We start from the raw sequence: 14,892 nt of genomic DNA, 5'->3' as shown, positions 1-14,892 counted from the left end.
TTTGATCTTTTACACTTTTAATTAAAATATTCTTGTAAATATTGGTTGGCATTCATCCTATTGAATATTTTGTCTCAAATAAAGGAGAGAGAGAGAGATAACTGTCATACATCAAGTACTAATACCGTACTTAATAATGAAAATCAGAAGTTATCGTTGGGCTGCAATTTTAAAATTTCAGACCTATAAATTTCCACTGACACCCATCCATCTTTTCAAATAAAAAAAACTTCAGATTTTAATTTGAAATTTCATGGTTTGAAACCTGAGGCAGGTTTATAAAATAAACTAAAAGCATTTGTTCTCTACACCCTTTTGCTGGAAAAGTGTGAATGGTTTTCATTTTACAAGTTCTCTTCCTGTTTTAATTTTGGATTTTAGCATAAATAAACTCATTTCACATTAGTCCATGCTATTGCAAAATTTCAAGGACTTCTTGAGAAAGTTCTTGAAAGTACAATGTAAAAACAACACAATATCTCAAACTGAACATAATGTTAAAATTTGACATATGCAGAAAAACATTACAAACTTCTTCAGAATTATCAAACTTGAAGAATGGCAATTATGTACAGTGTAATTAGATGTAAAAACATCTGGATGTGATTTTATCTGTCAATATATCATTTGATTGACAGTGTAAATCTTCAAATAAATTTTATCTAAAAGATACTACAAAACTGTGAGAGATTATCATAAAAGCATAATGGTGCTTTTATTGTAAATTTCATCCATCTTCTGTAATATGTAAATTAGAAATCAAACCAAACCCAGACAAAAAGGAACATTAACATTCTGCTACTAAACTTTTATGTTATTGAAAAAAGTTATCTCTGATGAAGATTTGCAAAAAAGTTAATTTTATGACTTGTATGTCTTAAATTCAGTTACATTTCTTTTTATTAACTATGGCAAAAGTCATACAAAAGGTAACTGTATCTAAAAAATGATATAAGATTTAATTTGGACTTTCCAGGCTATCGTATCATAGCCTACAGGAAAAAGTCATTGAAATTTAAATATGATATATATGTCATTTATTGTTTTTATGTTTACATTTAGTATATTAAAACAAGTAACAGAAGTTGTTATATTTAATCTTCTATTTACTTTTCATAAACTTAAATAAAAGTAGACACAGTTATATTTTACAGTATTTAGTATACAGTATATATATATATATATATTGTTTAATGTGTAAATTGCAGTACATTTATCAACAGCTCTAAATAAAATTAAATCATATACTACTAACAAACAAAGACACAGAACTACAGGTACTGTACAAATACTACATTGCATCTCATTTGTTTAATCTCTACATTTCTGTAAAAACATTTCCCATTTTCAATTATTATTTGTAAATCTTTGTAGTAACTTGATTAAAAATATTGATGTCTAATGAGATTATTTATTATTATTTATCTAAAATGCCTCAATCATTTAATCCACTGAATATGAGAAGTGTTATTGTACAGACTGGAGAATACTTGATATAAACATTACCAATTAAACATAAAAAGGTAAAATTTTTTAATATAGTATGGTTGCTTGTTATTTTCTATGTATGGCATCCTTTTAATCCAAAAATTTCTCTTGGTAGATGATCTCACAGTTTTCCAGTCAAAAAGAAAACTATGGCTTTACTTCAAAAATTGAACTACAAATGCATTTCATGTTGATTTAAGTTTCCAACCCCTCTTTAGTGCTGTTCAAAAGAAAGTTTTGGATTAAAAGGTTGCCATACATAGAGGTAAAATTTCTTTTTTTCAATCAACCAACCATACGATTGGAATCAACAACTGCTTAAACATTTCAAATATGTAAAAACAACAAAAAAAAAAAAAAATGAAATTTGACTTAGTGATTAGAAAATAAATATTAATTGACTGGATGAAATTTACTCTGTTGGTATTTACTGCAAAACAAAAAAATCCAGCAACAAGTTGTATAACTTTCCCAGCTATTATGAGATCTTATCTAGAAAATAACTTTTGTAATTTTAATTACAATATAACATATGTGGTGCCATCTGACATGAGATTTTGTTACAAAAAAAAAAAGTTATATTTTTAACTACTACAAAATGGTAAAAAGGTTAATTTTGAGGGTAGGATGAGTTTTATAAAAACATATAAATGTTAATAACAAGTAAAATAGTCATTAAGTCCAACCCTACTGGAGAGAGAGAACTCCATTTATCTCCCCACCTTAAACCAAAATCTAGTAGCATCAATGCCTCTCATATACAAGTCACCATGCCAAATGTCACTTAATCTTTACCCCATCCTGAGATATTAAGTGAAATAGACGCCAACACACACACACACAAATTTATTTCCCCCCCTTTTTTTTACTTTTTTTGGTCTCAGGAGGTCTCAAAATGTAGATTTACAAAAACTCACAGGGTGAAATTAGACACAATTCCAATACTTTCCTTGTTATGTATACATAACAGCCAGGGAAAGTAAAAGTACTATGAACTTAATATCAGGTAACCAAAACAGTTCATGCTGGTTTTTTAAGACAAAATTAAAACATCATAAAAATAAAACAAGAATATTTTGTTCTGATTACAATTAATTAAATAATTTAAATAATAATTTAGAATTACTGGAAGAAAAGAATTTATTAAGAGATGGCGCCTAATGTCTACCTCTAATGCCAAATTTTGTTCTGAAAAATAACACCATCACAATTAATAATTTTTCCAATGAAAAACAACTTTATAAATTTTACTATTATAAAATACTCTCTCTTTAGAAGCAAAATCCTCATTCAACTCGTTTGCTAATTCCTCTTGATTTTGAAATTTTTAAGTGATTGTCAAGTGACAGCAAAAGATGAAAAGCAGATGGTGAGAGATTTGGTGAATATGGTGAGTGGGGTAGAATTTCCCAAGAAATGCTATGTAGCTTTTCCTGAGTTACTCTGGAAGTATGAGATTTTTCATTATCTCGAAGAAACACAATATCTTTGCAATTAATTAGCACCAATTGTTTTTACAAAAGCTTCTGATGCACACAATTTAGCTGAACAGAGTAAACTTCTCCTGTGATTGTTTGCTTTGAGGATAAGAGATCATAATGAACAATACCTGTTATTTTTCACCAAATACACAACAAAATCTTCCGTTGGTAAAGTAGAGATTTTGATATGGAAGGCACAAGTTCTCTGGGAGGTAAACAATGAGAAGATCACTTAGTGTTGGGACATAATCCACTTTTTATCACACATCAGTAGTCTCTCCAAAACAGCTTGCTCTTATGATGAGAAAGAAGAACTAAACAAATTGTTTTCTACTGCGAGTTCATGTAAAACCTATTTGCTTAATTTAAAAAATTTTCCCAGTTGATGCAAGTGCAGACAAATGGTTTTTATCACTCACACCAAACCTTTCTACAAACTGTTTACATATCTGACTTGAATCTGACTTGACAGCATTCTTTAATTCATTGCTATTGATCATCCTTCATGAGGTGAACCTTCAAAAGACATCCTCTGATGCAAATTTTTTATACCAGGCAATCACTAACCATCTCTTTTCTGAATACTGTGTAGATCTTTCTAGAATCTTGTACAATATTTGTCCAAAATTTAAATTCATTAAGTATGCTGAAATAACTATTAGCAGCTTATATTTTGACAGCTGTTTTTCACAATTATTATAAACATTTACACAGTTAAATTTTTTTAAACTAATTTCTGTGAAAGTTTAAATTTAGAATGATAAAAACAATAACATGCCATCTATAAGAAATACTACATATTTCATGTTCAAACTAGTAACTTTATAAAACCACACAAACCTTTTTGATCACACGATAATTTGAATAATTAACTAAAATAAATGTTAACATTATACCAGTAAACTCTAATTACTTATTTTATATTTATTCATATTTACAAAACAATAACAAACAAACAAATAAAATAAAAAACAGTCCAACATTCATAAATATACAAAAATTTACTATAAAATAAATTTCATTCATAACTTTTAAATGCATTAAGTTGCTCCCCAGAAGAACCAAAAAGTATGTCTTAGAACAAATTAAGTCATCAAATGCATTGTAATGTTTGAAACAAAATCAGACTATTTTCATGACATCTCCTGCCAGTGTCCTCTGAGGTCTAAATTCTTTAATCATTTTCTTAAAATTATAAATTACATTTGTTGATAATACACAAAAGGAAACAACTAAAAATTTTAAAAATTACATCCTATATGCTTGTCTTAAGACTTTAGTATAAGTAACAAAAAATTTAATTTTATATTGTCTGCTGAGAACATTAGTGACAATTCTAATGTTGTTTTGAGATAATTGTTGTCATAGTTTTCATCAAAACTTAAATAACTGTGTAGGAATGCGAAAGACTTAAGTTATCCAATTTGACTTTTTTTAGTTTTCATGCACAATTCTGAATTGTTAAGCATGACATGTGCATGCACGCATACCATCAGGAACCCTGAGTAAGAAAGTACTCTCTAAAAAAAGGGATTTTTTTTTAATAGATATCTTTAATTTTTAAAAGTATTTTTCATAAAGAGTAGAAGGAATCAAATTTTATATTAATGCAGATTACTTACATTAAATGAGTTAGTTATGTATGTTTAAAAATAAAAAATCATAAAATAAAAATCTTTTGTAATTTAATGCTTTATTGGCTAAACAAGTTTGCTTTTGAAAAATTTTAAAAATTGTCATATTAACATAAAAATAATCAAGCAACATTTCAACATTAGTATTTATATTTTGTAATTAATTAAATAAAACTATAAATAAAAAATCTCTCTTGCTATGTCACATTCATCTGGTATTTTGGACCTTGCACTTTTTAAAATTTTTATGGTACTAAGAAATAAATTATATCTGTTAAGAATTAGAACTTTTCAAAAACTTCTAAACTATTATTGAAACTTACCTATGACATTCTGTGTGAGAATAAGACCAACAACATTTAAAACGATTGATTCAAGCTGAGACATGATATCTTTTTGTTCTTCCATAACAGAAAGAATTGTATCGATAGTATTCAAAATACCCATAGCTGTAATTGCTCTTTCATCGGAACTTTCATCTCCTGTTTTCAGCACTTGATTAAAAGTGTGTGCCTATAATTTAAAACAGTAAATTATTTATATGGTTAATTTATAATTTAACTTACAAGTTAGGGTTATAATAAAACAAATAAATAATCAAATCAATTCTAAAAACCTAAAAGTACTGTATATACATATACAGTGGAACCTCACTTAACGAGCATAATTCATTCCAGAATCTTACTTGTAATACAAAACACTCGTTAAGCGAAACAATTTTTTCCATATAAATTAATATAAAATACAATAATGCATTTCATGCTGAAAAAATACTCAAATATTTTATGTATAACATTTATTCAAAGAAAATTAAACAATATACATTGTTAAGGAGATAAATCATCATCATCTTTTCTTCTAGCACGGAATGAACCAACCTGGAATGCAAATTCCATTTGCAGAAAACAAAACAAATCATAGATAATATGTCTGATAAACAAGCCAAATTCTTGGGCTATGTAAAGGCTATAATTAAATATTAGAAATTAATTAATTTGACTACAGGTAGGTAGTTATGCTGCCATCTTGTATTAAATTCAATAATTATGAATAATTAATTTTTAACTTAGACATTTCTAAAATTTAATTTGGAAGTGGTCATTAAATTTAATACAAGATGGCAGTGTAATTGCCTACCTCTAGTCAAATTAAGTAATTTCTAATATTTAATTACAGCCTTTACATAGCCCAAGAATTTGGCATATCATTTAGTGTGTTTATTAAATAATGGGCTATGGCTGTTCATGTTTATACATAATATGTATGAACACAAGTTTGAAAAAAAGTGTGATCACAAGCAACACTAAGATGCTAGTGGAACAAGTGCTAAACACAGACTGATGGAGCATGCAAACAATCCAGGACTTCCCCTCTCCTAGTCACTCAATATGCGAAACATCACTCATTAAGCAAATAAACTTTTTACAATTTGTTTTGCTTGTTATACAAATTATTCGTTATGTGAGGTGCTTGTTAAACGAGGTTCCATTGTACACCCATACATGTTTTTAAAAACTTATTTATAGCTTTTTGGAACTTCAAAATATTTTATTGCTGGTAATTGTGAAAATTGTTTTCCATGTTTCTAAAACTATTACTTATCAAGAGACAATCTTTCTGAATCCATGCTGTTTCCTCTAAACAGGATTTTCATCATTTTCAATTACAGTGGGTGATTGGTTAATGAACATAATCCGTTTCAAAACCATGTTCACTATCCAAATTGTTTGTTAACTGATTATTGATTTACTGTAGATTTTTGTGGGAATTTGATTAATTTGTTCTGGAGACCCCAAAAAATAAATTTAAAAATTTTACACTTTCTTATTATGTTTATTTACATGTAATAACAAACTAAAAGCAATCTCTCTATTTTTTCATGAATGACACATCTTTGTTTCTCAGATGTTATTTTCGTTACTCCGTTATCTGCTTGAATCTTTTTGATTATATCTTTCTAGGCTAAGATTGTATCTATCATAGACCTGTTAAAGTCATCTGCCAACAATATCAAATATCTTCTGCCCATTCTCTACCTTGGCTATTATGTCTTGCTTAGTTTCTATACTGAATGCAGTTCTTGATTCTCTACTGTTTTAGGTCCCATAATATCAGTTTTTTAAATAAAAAGTTCAGGTCAGCACTTACTGTGAGTCTCATTTCAGAAACCACATATAGATGCCATTAAAATATAGTTTTACAAATGTTAAACTATCACTATCACTATCACTTATTATGTTTGTTCTACCAGGTGTTCGTTATCTGAACATCTGTTTGTTGTCTGAACTGTTCCTTAACCAATCACCCACTGTATTTTACATGATAATAATTCTTGACGTTTGATGTCATCAAACAAGGTAAACTCCCAAAAAAAAAAAAAAAAACTATATTTTTGCTATGTATCAAGGAATAAACAAGACATGCTTTGAAGAATAGTAAGAATAGATTAGTAAGAATAGATAATATGCTTACACAACATAACACTATGATGTTAATATGCTACAACATGACTACAGAGATTAACAGTCAAATCACATTAACTTACTGCACAAACTTTAATGTAATTTGATTTATTCCTCTAATAATAATAATTACTATCATTTTTAGCATGCTCCACTATAGTAGTGAAGTGCTTATGTTAGGCCTTTTGTCCATTTGTCAGATGTCCACGTGCATGCACAATGACTTCACTTTCATTACATAAGTGTTATGTTCCATTCAATCCATTTATTGTGCATGTCCACATGCATGCACTACTACTTCATTCCAAGAATTTATAAAATTTATTTTTAACAAAATTAATATTTAATTCGCTTTTGTGGAACATGCTATCAGATTGGCTTGACCAAGCTTGTTTAAGATTATAGTCATGTTATGTTGCATGAGCTATACTGTCAATGTATTTTATGATATTTTATTTGCCATTAAATTAAATAAAATTAGAATTGTATTAATAAATCTAATTTTCTTTATTTTGATCTTTAAAGTCACACCTCGTCCTATATGCGAGTCGTCTTATATGTGAATAAATATGGTAAATATATGTAATTTATATATAAATATTTCTTTTTAATTTCAGAATAAATCATGAATATTTCAAAGAAATCCAACACTTATCACTTTTATCAGGAATGGGAGATGAATCATTTCTTAATAATGCTATCTGTTCCGTATCAAAAATCTGGCAACAAGTTGTTTAACTTTTCTGGTGGCATCATCTGTTACCATATTTTATTTAAAAACATTTTATATTTTTAACTATTATAAAATGGCAAATGGCTTAATTTTGAGGGTAGGGATGAGTTTATAAATAATTGTAAATGCTAGTAATGAGTAAAATTGTTATTAAATCTGACTCTATTGGAGATACACACACAATATCTTTATTTCCTGACTCCCATGACCTTTAATCACCAGAATTTAATAGCATAAATCCTAAAACAAACCTCCCTGCAAAATTTCAGAAATTTTCAACAAAAAGCTCAGGAGTTTCAAAAAGGACAAACAAAATCCATAATATCCATACATACAGGGGGAAAAAAAACCCCAAACTTTTTGCATTTCTCAATGTTTCAATGTCCTGAGTCCAAAAGTGTAAAAATCTCAAGGGGTCATTTTTTTTACCAATTGCCATACTTTTCCTGTTATATATAACAGCCAGAAAGTAAAAATGCATGAAGTGTTCACTTCATATAAAGCTCTGGCTTAAACATATTTTCAAATTGAATATAATTTTGAACACACAACACTTTATTATTGTTTTGCTTATGTAAAGTATATATTACTCAGACTTTATCATATTAAAAAAAAATTAAATTCCATCACAAATTATAATTACTTACAAAATATTAAAAGCAAATTTAAAATACTGTAAATACATTTTGAACTTATATAATTCTGAAAAATCCTTACCAAATGTCGAGTCATTTCAACAGCAATTGGCATTAATTCTTTAGAATATGTACAAACGATTTTCTGCATCACAGTTGTTAAATCATCATTTTCTGTCTCTCTCATAATATTTAATAATTCTAAAGCAATTGGTTTGATTTTAGGTTCTACGTATCTTTTTGCTGAAATAATAAGGAACATTATAAGATAAAAACAGTATTAATGAAACTATAATCTATAATTTCATAGTTTTAAATGAGCAAATGCAAATTATATTAAAGAAGAAAAATTTTAGATTGATTTGTTAATTAGATTTTAATGATACAAGAATGTATTAGATAGTGTTGTGTTAATTCCATGATAAATAAATAATTCTAACTATTAGAAATTAACAAAAAATTAGAAATAAACAGCAACTACTGTATATATAATAATTACAAAAACAAACACAAAAATGAAATAATAATACTGTTGCACTATACTGCCAACCTAGAACTTTGACTCACTAAAATAGATATGATAAAATTGTGACTCTTGTTTAAATCTTCCAAAGTTTACTAGATCACAGCTGCATGTCACCAGAGTTCAGTTAATAAGTGATGCTGTAAACTAATCAAATCAGTTGAAAACAGCAACTTTTACTATTATAAATAAGAATTATTTATGTAAGAAGTATGCTGGATTACACTTATAATCCAAGATATCCAAAACAGTAATCAAATACATCACATAATTAGGTACATATAGATTAATATTTTGTTTAATTCAAATGAAATGATTTAGGTTTTTAAATTCTTTTAAGTTTCAATATCTTAAGTTAACACTAAAATTTCACTGAAGTTAAAATATTTCATATAAATTATGCCGAAAAACTTTATATATATATATTTAATTAATCTAAATATAACTTTAAGATTTGATATTACTGCTGTTTTCTAACTTGTAAAAAATATTTACATTCTAAATAGAGGCATTTATTTAAAATCAAACATTTTCAGTCCATGTAATAGACCATAATCAGGATATAACTATTCTAAATAGAACATGAAATGTTAACTATCAAAATAAATATGAATATTAGAACAAAATCAAACACTTAACTATAACAAAATACCAAGTTTAAATGTAAGCATATTCAAGCAAATAAATGAATTAACATTTGCAATATTACAATAAAAAAAGTAAAGTGGATTATATATATACATTAAATTATAAAATAATAAAAGATGAAATAGATGATAATGGATTGAATTATATATTACAGTAGAGCGTCATTTATCCAAATCAATTGGGGACTGGGGTTGTTCAGATAACTTATTTTTCAGATAACCAATTATGTATGAAAAAACATATTAACCTATCCCATGTTGAAATTTTTCTCCGTTGAGTGTCGCTTCCTGTTGAATTTTTGTCGATGTTAAGCCTAATGTAAATTTTTTAAATAATAACCGTGGCTATTGTATCATTAAAAATTATTTTTTTATTTTGTACAAACAAAATAAATATATTGAAAAACATAAAAACAAAAAAATTATATTTTGGAAGTTAATCTAGTATCAAAAACGTTCGATTCAGTATGACACAGACCAACTGGGACCTTTCGGTTGATCGGTTTTTGGATAAACGATGCTCTACTGTATATAAAAATTACACTGGTGTGCATGTTCTTGTCTTGTTAATTAATAATTAATGTGTATTTCCACATGAGGGAAAGAGATACAGCATATTTTACATTTAAGAAGCATTAACTTCTGTTTAAATATCTAAAGGTAATAAGGACAAATTTGTCTCTCTTGTTAATTGCACTCATTTTAGCATTACTGCATCAAGACTTTCATATTTACAAATTTTTGTATGTTTTCATCAAAGTCTAATTTGTTGGAGGGCTCTAAAATGAGCTGTAGATTTTTCAAAATTGTAGATAAACTGCTTGGTGGGATACCATACTTCAAAGTTACATTCTTCTATTTACAACCATTATTGATTTCATTTAAAGAATTATACTTTCATTTGCTTTCTGACATTCTTTTTGTAAAAGTTGAAACACAAAAACTAGAGCTTAAAATAGCAACTTAGCTAGAAATATAGTAAATACATAAGAATTTTCTTGGTTCCAAAACCAACTAACTTCCAAAAAATTGGATAAAAAGTTTTTTGTACACAAACTTCATTTTTTGTTTCAAATTTTTATTGTTTGGTAAAAAAACCAAACAATAAAAATTTAAAAGTACTATAAAAAAAGCTTGTAAAAAAGGACTTTGTTAGCATTCAATGTGGCATGTGACAAATATCTCAGTTTCCTCTTTGAGATAATGCTTTTCAGCTGAGTGATATATGCTTTAAAGAACTTTATCATCTTCCAAAGTCATTACTATTACATTTATTCAGAGAATCACGAGAAAAGAAAGAGCCGAAGTATTTTAACCTATATCTTGAACCGATGACTTGTACTTTGCCGGCTGCATTTTCCCTTCTTTCATGACATCTTAATACAAAAGAATTTGACTAACGCTGGTACATGACAATAGTAGAAAAATGTGCTTTGCTTGGAAACTGGTGGTTGTAGTATATTCTTAATCATTAATTTAAATTTTTACGGGGAAAATTCGGTGAATAAGGAGTTAAAGAAATCCCTTTTGTCGAAGCCTATGCACTGAAAATAGATGAAGTTTCAAACCTCTTCTTTGTTGCTGGTAAAATGCCATTGTCAAAGGTGGAAAAAAAGTTGCTTGATATGAGGTTGGGACTAAAAAGAGTTGGTTGAAATAGACCCAAATAGCATGGAAGGCAGTTGCTGCCATCACATGTAGTCTTGAATTGTCATCAAAGAGGATGAATTTTGTACTGAGAAGGCCTGGTCAATTTTGTCAAATGACAGCTTTGACCTATCAGTGTCTCTCAGATGTCGTAACATACATAATTTTACTTTTCAAGAATTTCAGCAACCAACCCCTTTGACATCCGAGGACATGAAAAGAATTTTGCCTGCAGACCAAGTCATCATCAACTTGTATATGTACACAGAAATCTTATTTTCAGACTACTCCATACGACATGATAAATTCTTCAACAGCAGAATCCTGACAAAAACTTCATTGGAAAATGTCAAAAAAGGATGTTTTACTGTAATTAAATTTCTATTATGACACTAACAGATGAACATTCTATATAAATTATATAAATTTTCAATATTCTCAAATAAAAACATATTATAAATCACTTGTAATAGAAAATAAAAATATCCATTAGTTTAAAAGTGTTTCATTTATTTATATTCCAGATTAATATACTAATACACCAGTATCAGCACAATAAAGCTGTGTGGCTAGCACAATTTCAACCATTATGGACACCCTAAGAACAATTGTCAACCAGCATAGATGAAGGGTAATGAATGAAATCTTGGTCAGTTTAGCAAAAACATATACTCAAAACAAAGTCATCTACAAGCACATTCCAACAAGTGCAAAAAGTAATGTTAATGTTTAAGTTACTTGTATAAATATTTTCAGAATCCTCTGTACTCACATCCCTGTAATGTATTGCAATATAGAGACATAAATGAATAAACTTAAAACTTTAGCATGTTTGGTCTGATAAATTATGGGCGTAAATACAAATGTATTTATTTAATCAAATAATATATATACATACCTTTTTCTTGATTGGTAATAAGCATTTGTAATGCAATTGCAGCTTCAACTTTTACAGGCATATCTTTATCATTTAATAAACAATGCTGGGTTAAACCTAATGCATGAATTAAATTTGTTTCATTTTGAAATTTGATTTCACTAAAGTAATGTAAAACCCAACAAGCCTAAAAAAAATTATTATTATTATTAAATTTTATTTTAGAATTTTTTTTTAATTTTATAAATAATAATAAAATAAATTAATTAATAAATTATGAATTTCTTAAAATTAAAAGTAATAATAGAAGAAACTATTAAACTTTCTTAGAATATTCTTTCCAAATAATCTAAATAACATTTTTAGATTTAATATTAATACTAACCCTTGCTCTCATAAAACCATGAGGACTCTCAAATTCAGGATATACATATGTGACTAGCATGGTTTCCATTTGTTCTTTAAAAAGTGGTTTCTGAAAAATTAATTCTTTGTAAATGATTAACTTAGAAAATAATGAAGTTCATAAACAATTTTTTTTTTGTATTAAAAATTATTAATTACATATATGTGACAATAAACTTTTACTTCTTATTTATTTCATGAACATTCTTAATATTTTAAGTATTATATTTTAGACTGCACTATAAAAAAAATCCTAATTAAGTAGTAAATAATTGCACTTGTTATTTAAACCTAAATCTCATATAGTCCTATTATTATTTGTCACTAGTCAAATAGATTTATTACATTACTCTACAATTACAAAATCTCTCAAATAAATTTATTTGAGAGATTTTGTAATTGTAGATTTTGTAATCTCTCAAATAAATTTATTTGAGAGATTTTGTAATTGTAGATTTTGTAATCTCTCAAATAAATTTATTTGAGAGAGTAATTGTAGAGTAATGTAATTAGTAGAGAGAGTAATTGTACCATTTCATTAATGAGTCAATGTGTTAAATTTTCATTCAATGCTTGGAATGTTCAGTGTATCAATCACACTGTTTCAATAAATTTGAATATCAATGATTAGTCATCCAAACCAATATGCAATTATTTTTCATTTTAAAAATTTTTGTTTATTTCTCATTATATTTGCTGTTTAGTTTAAATAATTGTTACAAACTAAATATTGGTCATGTATCTTTCAAATATAGAAATACACCAAAAAATTACTTGTTTATTTTAATAATTTAATTATTAAATTGGTTATGATTAAAGTATATATTAAACGTAAGATATATAGTAATTGAGAAATCATAAATTTGTATTTATAGAGTAAATAATGCAATAATTTATTGTAATATATAATATGTTGTATAAGAGATGAACAATATTGCTCTATTTTATATTACATAAATCAGTGGTTCTTAACCGGTGGTCCGTGGACCACTGGTGGTCCCTGAAAGCACCCGAAGTGGTCCGTGAAGTCATCCTAAAATTATTAAATAAATGACGACGAGTTCTGTCAGTTTAAATTTCAAATACATTTTGCTTATTTAGTGGATTTTTTTGCACAACTAAATAAACTGAACCTTCAACTGCAAGGTTCAGGAAATATGAAATTGGAAGGCACTAGCAATATATTTGCATTTGAAGATAAAATCAGTGCGTTTATCGCTAAAATCGACGTATTGATCAGCAAAGTTGAAAGAGAGAATTTTTCTGCGTTTGATACATTGAACCCTATTATTGACAGACAGTGTGCTGAGATGCCCACCAGTGGCCGAGCGGTTCTGTTGATAAACGCTAGGAGTTTGGTCGCGGGTTCCCGCCGCGTTCGGACAGGGTGGCCACGTGGAGTTTTCTGGGTTTTTCTCCACGTTTGTAACACCTAAATAGGGGCCAGTTTCCATTAAATAACCTCCCGGAAGGCATTATTCCCACGCGTAACATTGCGTCCCAGAGACGGCAACGGGAAACCTCTCTGGGTTTAACTTTCCCTAGTAAATACCTTGGCACGTTATTAACCTTACTAACCTGTGCCAGGTGTCACCATAGTCCGGTAACAGATATAGAAGGCACAGAGAACAAGTGTGCTGAGATTAAAGGACAAATACAAAAGAACATTACATTCCATTTGCAAAACTTGAAAAATGAATTCAATAGCTATTTTCCTGACTGCAAGAACAAAGGTATTCGGAAACTGATCCGCAATCCTTTCATAGTCAATATTTCTGAGGTGCAGGAGGAAATACAAGAGTTAATTGAAATGCAACACGATAGTAACTGCAAGGATACTTTCGAGACAGGAATTAATCTTGAAGATTTTTGGAGCCAAAAAGCTATTGCTTCCTCTAAAATTCGAGAAATCGTTTTACGGTACCTACCTTTATTTTCAACCACATATTTATGCGAGCAAGGATTCTCAGTACTTTTGATAATTAAAAATAAACATCGAAATCAGTTGGATGCCAGTGCCGACATGCGTTTGGCTTTGAGTAGCACTGAACAAAGAATCCAGCAGTTAGTAAACACTATGCAGTTACAAAAATTGCACTAAAATAATATAATTAATGTAACATTTTCACAAATAATTTAATACTCTTGGTTCCAAATAATTTTGTACATGTTTAATTATATAGAACAACTTTATAAGCACTTATATTACTGCCAAACAGCTCGTGGTCCATGGCAAGAGAGAAATTTTGATAAATGGTCCCTTATCACTAAAAGGTTAAGAACCACTGACATAAATTAACAAAAACAATAATACATAATCAATTACTTGTAATCTAATGATGAAATTTTATTAATAGTCT

The 14,892-nt window shown here is 28.0% G+C and overlaps 2 protein-coding genes across 4 annotated transcripts in view; both read right to left on the bottom strand.

Annotated features, from left to right (window-relative positions):
• The window catches only part of msk (importin-7 msk), a 94,790-nt gene that overhangs the window by 30,218 nt on the left and 49,680 nt on the right, over positions 1-14,892 (bottom strand). For both annotated transcript variants that reach the window (XM_067271269.1, XM_067271339.1), the window contains exons 10-13: positions 12,513-12,602; positions 12,149-12,314; positions 8,516-8,676; positions 4,927-5,116 (exon numbers count right to left, since the gene is read on the bottom strand). In XM_067271269.1, the coding sequence (XP_067127370.1) occupies positions 4,927-5,116; positions 8,516-8,676; positions 12,149-12,314; positions 12,513-12,602 (607 nt within the window). The remainder of the gene's footprint in view (positions 1-4,926; positions 5,117-8,515; positions 8,677-12,148; positions 12,315-12,512; positions 12,603-14,892) is intronic.
• Positions 1-14,892, bottom strand: part of LOC136976278 (four and a half LIM domains protein 2-like) — a 157,764-nt gene that overhangs the window by 129,062 nt on the left and 13,810 nt on the right. The window lies entirely within an intron of this gene.

Source organism: Centruroides vittatus, unplaced genomic scaffold (assembly GCF_030686945.1).
Source record: "Centruroides vittatus isolate TY-2023 unplaced genomic scaffold, ASM3068694v2 contig_10, whole genome shotgun sequence".
Lineage (NCBI taxonomy): Eukaryota > Metazoa > Arthropoda > Arachnida > Scorpiones > Buthidae > Centruroides > Centruroides vittatus.
This window is presented reverse-complemented; position numbering and strand designations above follow the sequence as displayed.